Genomic DNA, 9,387 nt, shown 5'->3' on the forward strand with positions numbered 1-9,387 from the left:
GAAATTAAGCAACGACTCTAAGTAGCATTAACAAGACAATCTTTAAAAATGAAAAAAAAAAAGGCTTATAATTGAGAAAAGTTCTGAAAATATTAAGAATACATGAATCAATTTTAATTTATAAAAAAAATATTTTAAAAAAATGTAAAGGTATTTACTGAAAAATTTATCCAAACTATGCATAAATGAATGAAACAGAATAAGACTATCGGTTAATCAATATAATCCTCTCATGAGCCACCAACCTTAGATTTATAATGAAATTTAATTTAATAATATCAAAGTGCTTATAGCTTATCATAAACCACATGTAATAATCCATTACAAAAGTATAAATAAAACTCTACAATAGTTCATAGATCACCCACCAATGTTTTTTGTTTACTTCTTTTTAGGGAGCATATTGTCGTCCCCAATCACAACAAATGAGAGGTCCTGTTCTCTTAAGAAAAAAGTTTATAAAGTAAGAAAAAGCTTTAGATAGAGCCAGCTTAAGAAGATAGAGGTTCTCCCTATCATGTAGCTAAGGCTGTTGTTTTGCAAATGGGACACAGGTTCTTCTGCATTAGCCACTGCTTAATGCAACCACTGTGAAACTCATGCCCACAATCCAGTGATCCAACATTCTCCCCATCAGAAAATTCCTCCTGCCATCATGAAAAAATAAGAAAGATGCATTATGTATTTAGCTCAAAAGTTAAACATCATTGCATTTGTTTTCATGTCCTCTTTAGTTTTACAGTTTTACTAACTGAGACAGACGGAGTTATAAGATTGATTTGGTGGTTGAGAACGGAGTTTAAGGGAGAAAGGGGGAAGGGGGGAGAGACAATGGGTTCGAATCTCCTCCACTAACATTCTAACAAAAATTAACAACTAACATTGGCTGATCATAAAAGGAAAAAAAAACTGAGAATTACTCATACCTGACAGATACAACAAGGTTCCAGATCTGTATAAGAGTCTGTCATGATAATGGCACGCACGTAAATTCTCTGTTTCATCAACTTAATGATGACATCCTCATTCAATCCAGTGCTCACGTCTCCTATATGCTCCTCCAATGCCAACAATTCCTGCAACCCCAGTTAAAGTCAGAAGAAATAATAGAGAGCAACTGATGGATGGGAATACAATATATTTCCTTTTTACCTCATAAGACATGTTGTCGACATCAAGGCGCATTTCTCTGTGCCTGTCGTGCATTTCAGCCATGCCATGATATAAGAAAGGGTGGTCAAAGACCATATAATCCTGGCATTTCAAAAGTGTCAAAGGAAAATGTTAAGTTAGTATTTTCAATAGTATTGCAAAGTCCAGTGGAACATGGCCAACAAGCTAACAAGCTTGCGCTTGCTTCAAAATATAAATATTTCTTCTGCAACATAAACAAGTGTGCCAATTTGAAGAGAATCATACACAAAATAAGTTTTATCTAAAAAACATGTAAACAAAGATGATCTAATCAATATTGCAAGAGAAATGGAGTCTACTGTCTAGTTTTGATAAATTGGCAATTGCTCACATACTATTAGCCCAACTCTAGTGTCAGTATTCTATCAGATGAATTTCTCCCTAAGATGAAAGAGAAATAGGCCGAAAATCCACCAAATGTGATCCAATGATAATACATACTCTAATATTAATTTCACAATACAACGAACTAATGTCATAAACTGTCACGAGATGTATTTATACAGTAGATTCAAACCTCAGCTCGTAAGTTCTCACCCCTCCGCATTGCCATCAAGACTTGGCGAATCTAGCACACACAACAATTAGATAATTAATTCAGGTAGGACAAAGGTAGCACCAAATTTAGCTAATTTGTTGATCAAATTTCACTTTATCAAGATGCTTGTTAGTACTTAGCGGGCTGCTACAAAATATCTTTTCTGCTGAAAAGTAAACTGAAAAAGGTTATGAAAAAATGAGACAGCACTAGAAATTAGACAAACATCAAGACTGTAAGTATTATCAAACAATAATATGAATCTAAAAAAATTGTATTATTTATTCACTTGTGCACATTTCTTGTTTAAATGGTTAATCCTGGCTATATGAGCATAATTTAATAGGAAAATCATCATACCTGCATGGAGTAGCCTTCAGATAATAGTGCAACATATTACATACAAATGAAAACAGAAAAGATACCTCAGATATTAGTCGACGTCTCCCCTCATTGTCAAAGGTTAATGCTCGCAGTGAATGGGGACCACCAGAGAGAACATCACCACCCCTTCTTTCCATCACCAATGCTGTTCTTGCGTATGATTGGTTGCTGCTAGAACCCTGGGTAAATGAAGGAGGACCAGAAGAAGATGGGGCAGAATGGGCATTATGAACACCAGATGCAGAGCTAATTGATGGAAAAAGGGACCAAGGACTGAACTCTGACACACTCTGCATATTTTCTGCTGGGACTTCATGATTAAAAATCCAGCTACGGTTAGCGGGAGAGTGAACATTTGAACTAGATCCAATCCAGGATGGAGGAGGTGCACCTCCAGAATTGTTCACATTGCCAGATGGTGTATGCCAACCAATAGGTTCGTGTCCTGAAGATGCAGGCACATTCATGGGGTGTTCCGTACTATCTCTTGGAAACATTCTCAAATTAAAATCTTCGCGCACGGCTCTTTCTCCAGAGTTATAAGAAGTTGAAGATCTGGCCCCTCTAGGATTGGCAGTTCTGTTCCAAGGAAAAGAATGGATGCGCAAGGCAGGTGACTGGTTCAGAGAAGCGCCAGAATTAGCAGAAGATGTCCCTCCAGCTGTTAACCTCAACTCCAACGAATCATTGATTGAGTGAGAGCCAGGTGCTTGATGCAGAGAAGAATGATTATGATGCCTAGCACTCCCTGTTGATGGTAAATTGAGAGGTACAGATTCCTGATGCTGTAGATGGCTCATTCTTCTATCGAAGTTTCTTAGAGGCCTTTCCACATTTTCTGCAATACTTATCAAAGGAAATCCATTGGGAGCTTCTTGTCGCTCTTCATTTGTTGCATTCTGAAATAATGGAGGACTAGTAACAGGAATATCTTCTATAGGTGTAGAATCAGTTAAGTCGCTGGAAGCATTAAGATCAACAGGATCAGTAGGCCAGCAACCATTTCCGGATTGTACAAGAGTGCTTGAGCTTCCTCCAGAACACAGTTGCCTAGAACTACCTTCAAGAGCCTTTCTCTTGCAGGAAGGACCCCAATTAACTAAAGAAGAACTTGAATTAGCACTATCACCCCAAGCCATGTATCCAGAGCTTTCAGATGAAGCTCCTGTGTGATTACATGAAGCACTGCCAAACAATGTCTTTTCTCTGTCTATTCCACTAGTATTGTTGGCATTAACACTACTACCAGCTTCTTTGCCCTTCCCACGATCAGCAGCATTAGCTACATGCCCCATATCTAGACTAATATTCTGGTTAATATGAGTAGAACTGGAACCTTGCAAAAAGGAAGGGTGAACTCTAGATTGATTGCCATGTAGATTAGTATTTGAACTAACAGGAAAAATTACATTATTTGCTTTGAATTGTCCTTCCTCAGACCTGAGATCATCCTCGGTAGCAGCATTATACGAAGAAGACAGCCCATGTTCTGATTTTAGACCTTCATCATTGACTTGGTTGATCAGATTGAGTCTTGAACTAGATTCACCAGTATTCCAGCCACTGAAGCTCTGAACATTATGACCAGTACCACGTAAACATGCAGTCTCACCAGAAGATCCCCTATAATCTGACAAACAGAAATCTACTGCATTTTGCACATGATTCAAGGAAGACTGGTGGTTCATATCAGTGCCACTAGAACTGGGCCCTTGCATCATACTAACAATTGCTGGGAACGACCCAACAGTCCTCCTTTGTCCTTGCATCAGAATCAAGCTATCCCACCTAAATTAATCAACAGGAAATTTATAAGATTCTCAAATCTCAAGCTATAAGTAAGGTGCACAAGAGTCATATATATAACCTATAGATGACGACTACGGCTGTGAAACTAGAGTGTATAGCATGCTTTGCCACAGATACAATCAGAATTTAGCTATTTAATCAATGTAATAAAATGAATGAGGTAAGATATACAAACATTAGAGAGTAAAATAGTTCACTGGAAAGCCTAAAACTGCTCTAGTAACACATAAATCAGATAGAGCTAGCCCAGAGAGCTCAAACATGCATTTTTCTTGGACAAAATTATTGTTTCAGTGTGATGGTGCACATACATCCTCAATGGGAGATTTAGACTGAAGAGAAACAAAAAGGAAAATAAACTTTTTACAGGTAGATTATTATGTTGATTACTGAATATTTCTGCTAGATACCTATCAGCTAGTTAGCTGGGCCAAGATGAATAGAAGAATTAAGGCATATTTGTGTCAATGGAATTAATGGAAAATTAATAGAATAAATGGAAAATTTTTGGGGCTTTAAATGAGCTGTGTAATTGTACATTTTGTAATTTTTATTCTCTCCTTAAGTAGGATACCACAGCTGGAGGTGAAACTGTTATTTTCTCCTAAATTAGGATAAATGTATATATGTCAGTCAGCTAATATTTTGGGCTGAAAATCAGCATGTCAGCTTGTAATTATATACTATTTATATGAGAATTTGCCAGCAGAACACAGTTTTCTGGCCTAAAGTTTTCTGAGTTTGACACGGTAGCAGTCTGGCTTATGGTCCAAAGCCCAGTCAGAGTTTTTCTCTCTTATTTATCAACCTAGTTCCAGATTTCACAATTTTTGCCGCTGACTCAGTTCTGTTCTATTTTTATTTTTCCAGTCCAGTTTGGTTCTTTGTCATGCCTTCAAAAAAACTAAATGTCTTAATGGTTTGCCTTAATGGAAAGAACTACCCAGCCTGGGCATTCCAGTTCCAGATATTTGTCGAATGAAAAGATCTTCGGGGTCACATTGATGGCAGTGCTTTTGCTCCTGATAAAGACAAACATAAGGATGAACATGCCAAATGGGTGGTAAAAGATGCTCAAAAGTCATGGTGTGGATCATCAGTTCGGTTATTCCCAAAATCATCTTGATAGCTAATATTTTGGGCTGAGAATTAGCATGTTAACTTGTAATTAAATACTATATATATGAGAATTTTCCAGCAGTAGAACACAGATTTCTGGCCTACTGTTTTCTGAGTTTGACAGTTATTAATAAGAAAGGTTGAGAGGGAGAGATATCTATCCATTTGTGAGAGAATTGGGCCCTTTGGGCATTGGGAGGTGCAGACCCTCAAAGTTCTGCAATAAGGCTCTATATTCAGGGGGAAAGTCCCTTATTTTTTCAAATAAGATACCAGGTTTCTGTCAACTGGTATCAGAACTCCAATGTTGGAGTTGTGGGTATATCTTAAAGCTGATTCCAGAACTCTAAGAAAAAGGAACCTGAGCGTGGCTGATTAATGTGTAGTAGTATTTTGAGGTCACAGGAATAAAAAAGGACGAAAAGATACAACTGATTGGAAACACTATGTGAGGACATGTGCATTTATTTGGTGGTTTGTGTGGAAAGGGGACCATCTAAGTGCAACATGGCAGCGATTCTCAAAGGCTTTGGTAAAAGAGTTCCAGCGAGACTTGATCCAGATCTTCTAGTGTGGGTTCGAGATGTGAGGAGCAAGAATCTTAGGTGCTGGAAAATAACAGAGATGGTCTTGAAAATCAAGAACCAGGCTAGGGGAGAACCAAGCTATACAGTGGAAGCAGAGAATGATGGAAAGTTAGATCTGACAAATCAAAATGTTGGGAGGAATTCAGGATGAACATGCCCATATAGGGTCGATTAGAGACATTAGAGAAGAGTGTCAAAGCTCTATGATGGAGCTTGGAAGAAGATTGGAGGAAAGCAGAGCTTACACATGGGGAACAATACAAACGAGATGAGCTCCACGAAGCACAACTTCTGAAAATTTGAATCAGTAACCTTAATGGCCAGCAAAAGCCAGGGGAATGCAGTGAATGGTAGCAGAACCAGAAGTGAGCAAGAAGATGAAAGGAAAAATTAAGAATTTAAGAGAAAGAGCCAAAATTGCAGTGAGGGAAGAGAATCTTGGAAGCAAGAAAACAGAAAGAGGGAGGAAATCTTGAAGACATGAAATAGATGTGGCCAATGAAGATCCTGATCCGCCAATGGAAGAAAATGAACAAATGAAAACCAACAAGCAAAACATGGATTGTAATAATCACCTTTTTGGGTATCAAACGGAGGGTGAAATAAAAGGAAAAAAAGCGTTCCCTTTGTGGGTGTGTCATTAGTTGAGTCTTGTGACTGATTTTTGTGGAAGAATTGCAGAAGTGCCTATGGAAATGGTGGCCACACCTAGAAGCAGCGTGCATAGGAAGGAGAAGAAAGAAGGGGGCTGGGTTGGAGTAACACAAGGGGAACTCATAGTCAGGCTTGATAGACCATGCCCAAAGGAGTAAGGAGAAGAATTAGAATTCAAGTAGAGGAAATTATTGAGAAGCAAACAGGAAATGGCAACAATTGAATTGTTCCCATGTCCCAATGGGCAAAGTCCAGCAAAATTAAGGAGAGGACCTTGATAATCATCCGCTATGACCATGTGCACTGGTGCATTTTGCAAGAGAGCCAACTCAGCCAAGGGATCTTCACAATATAACCATAAAGGCTCTAATGCTCTGTTTCATGACGAACTGGAGTCGGAGGTGGGCTGCAGGGTAAGTTTGAGTTAAGTCACCAACAATACCATGAAAAACAAAGGCGCTAGGGGAGCAAGGGCGTTCACATGCTTGACCCTGGAGTAGGAGGTGGCTGCAGGATAAGTTTGACTAAGTCGTCATCATGGTCTTAAATATCGATCCACAACCACAATTGCGGCCACAACATGAAGGTATTTTGACTCACCACAACCGCAATTCCGGCTGCATCAGCCGCATTTTCCCGCAATGTAAAGGTTTTCTTACTCACCACAACCGCAATTTAAAACCATGGTCATCATGCTTCAATCTATTAGAACTTTAGTGGGACTTTATTTCAGGCAGCAGCCACAAGCTGTTCACCTTGAGGACAAGGAGAAACTTTATAAGAGGAGTATTCACATATATCCATTAGTTAGTTAGTTAGCTACATACTCTAGTTACTAGCACCAAGATGTTAAAAATTAAAGCGTGTTGCCTATAAATAGGAAGACTGGTTGAGGGGGAGAGATATTCGATCATTGTGAGATTATCAAGGCTCTTGAGCATTGGAATGTGCAGACCCTTGAAGTTTTGCAAGTGAGACACTGCATTCAAGGGAGAAATCCTGTATTCTTTCTAATAAGATACCAGTTTTCTGTCAATTTCCATGACAACTTTACAACCTTCATTCCAAGCATGACAACTGTAATAAACTGGCAGGTTCCTCACTGATACGTGCCAAGTTTCCATGAAGTCGAGAAGAGACAGGAGCAAAATAAGGGGAGAAATTGCAAACTTTAAATTCATTGACAACCATTGGATTCTTGATTGGTTAAAAAAGACATGACTAGTAGCCAGTGTAACGAAATTTATGGTAGAAAAAAAATGTCAACTTTTTTTGGGCGGTTATAAGAAGATGCAAGCACGTGGGGAGGAGTGGGAGAAAGGTGCCCTCATGGAGGATTCAACCTCTGAAATCAATGTCACCTGAGCCTTAAAGACTTGGGCAGATTGGGAGACAAGTTCAGTGGCAAAACTCCATAGTTTTGAGAACAGATAATCTTACTGCAATAACAATTAGCAAAAGCTAGGAAGTGTGCTCAATGAATGTATCTATTAAGAGGGATGAGTGAAGAAAATTCATCATGCATTCAACTATTTGTTAAAAAATCAACTTCTCCAAAATCATAAGCTATTAAGAACTATCCACCAATCCATTTACTTTTTGTTGAAAATGTCAAGAACAAGCCATTGCAAAAGCTAAAGCTGTTTGAATGCCAGGGAATGGTTTTTAATCAACACCTCAGAAAGTATTAAAATGTACAAAGTCTATCTTAATGCAAAGCTTTTACTTTCCCCTAATTTCTCACCCATACCAACGAGGGTAATAATGCAACACTCAATGTCTGCACCCTAAGACACCAAAACTAAAACACACTGCATGAGCTTGAAATTAATCAGGTTAAAATGGAGAGGGTAAAGATCAACCAGATCATCAAATGAGTGAAACTTCACAATACCCAACCCTACATTCCTAGGATGCAAAATCCACCTGGGAAATCAAAATAAGCCGAATCAAAACTAAAAAATTGAAACTTTAATAAAAAAAATTAAGAAAAAATAAAGGCATGCCTTCGAATCGATTAAAAATTTCAAAAGGTACGGTTGAAATTAAAAAAAAAAAAAAAGGCAGAAAGAAAGAAATAAGCAAAGTTGAGGACAAAAAACCTAATGGATTGACGCGATCCTCCACCCCCAAAACCGATTAAAGATATGAGACCTTGCCAACGGAAAAACCCAAATTCAGATCATTTTTAAAGTCACAGAAAACAAAAAGGGATTTTTACAACTATAATCACCTTTAGCACAAGCATTAATGAAGAAAATTGAGGTTATTGGAGTTTGGAAATGGAGAAAATTATTACCAGAAGGGGATCCCTGGATTGATTCAAATGGGTGGTGGGTTTGATTGGGAAGCGATGACGACGATGATGATTATTCTTCAGCTGTTTCAATTTTCAATTACTGTTTTTTTCTTTTATTAAGTTATTATTATTGAACAGAAGAGGGCAATGAGAACACGACAAGAGAAGAGAAAGAATGAAACATGAGAGAGAGAGAGAGATTAAAGGGACAGAGTACCTAGCGTACAGTAATCTATAAACACTAATTTAAGAGATTTTTGTAAGAGAGAGAGAAAGAACCTAGTGTTTCACAATTTTTATAATAACGCCTTTGGGTTCGGGGCTCAACCCAACTATGAAATTCGTACACGTAGACAGATGCTGTCATTGGTTTAATTATGTTGCTAGAAAACCAGAAGTTATATTATTCTCCTTGATACAGAATATTCTCTCTACTCTTTTTTTAGAATAATATAGTGATCACAACAAGAGGAAATGCAATCAGTATCATGGATGCTAGCTAGCATTTAATCTTGATATCCTAGTTAATTATGAGTCACAAAATTAACTTATCTCCTAACTACATTCATCCTAAAGTTTGGAATTAAGGAAAGACCCTGTCTACAGTTGGCTAAAATAACATGAAAATCAGAATGGCCAACTATTTTGGAGTCTATGGTCTTTGATCAATTGGCAATAAGTCTTAAAAACAACATTATTCAGATCGAGTTGTTGAGTTCAAATAAGGCTTTGATAGAGAGAAAAACTTTTGCTTCTGCTTGTTGAGGAAGGTCATCAAAGAAAATTGTTCGAGCTCTAATGAA

General features: G+C 37.9%; 1 protein-coding gene across 3 annotated transcripts; it reads right to left on the bottom strand.

The window, feature by feature from the left end:
- Nucleotides 1-268: 268 nt before the first annotated feature.
- On the bottom strand, nt 269-8,854 carry LOC100820322 (E3 ubiquitin-protein ligase MBR2). 3 transcript variants are annotated; one of them, XM_006574828.4, is made up of 8 exons: nt 8,585-8,854; nt 8,388-8,439; nt 8,148-8,211; nt 2,158-3,904; nt 1,712-1,762; nt 1,153-1,254; nt 927-1,076; nt 269-647 (listed from the first exon to the last, which is right to left on the bottom strand). In XM_006574828.4, exons 3-8 carry the CDS (start codon nt 8,153-8,155, stop codon nt 516-518), a joined length of 2,190 nt encoding a protein of 729 aa, XP_006574891.1. In that variant the 5' UTR covers nt 8,156-8,211; nt 8,388-8,439; nt 8,585-8,854; the 3' UTR covers nt 269-515. The 3 variants fall into 3 exon arrangements, with proteins under 3 accessions (XP_006574891.1, XP_006574893.1, XP_006574894.1); XM_006574830.4 differs by lacking the exon at nt 8,148-8,211 and having other exon boundaries at nt 8,585-8,792; XM_006574831.3 differs by lacking the exons at nt 8,148-8,211; nt 8,388-8,439 and having other exon boundaries at nt 8,802-8,821.
- Nucleotides 8,855-9,387: the final 533 nt, after the last annotated feature.

Source organism: Glycine max, chromosome 2, assembly GCF_000004515.6.
Source record: "Glycine max cultivar Williams 82 chromosome 2, Glycine_max_v4.0, whole genome shotgun sequence".
Classification (NCBI taxonomy): Eukaryota; Viridiplantae; Streptophyta; class Magnoliopsida; order Fabales; family Fabaceae; genus Glycine; species Glycine max.

What these genes read in the sequence shown, in the direction of transcription:
- LOC100820322 (XM_006574828.4), bottom strand. An exon ending in GACGTCGACTAATATCTGAG is followed by an intron (nt 1,763 to 2,157) that starts GTATCTTTTCTG and finishes TGTGTGTGCTAG; the next exon opens with ATTCGCCAAGTCTTGATGGC. An exon ending in TCGACAACATGTCTTATGAG is followed by an intron (nt 1,077 to 1,152) that starts GTAAAAAGGAAA and finishes CTGGGGTTGCAG; the next exon opens with GAATTGTTGGCATTGGAGGA.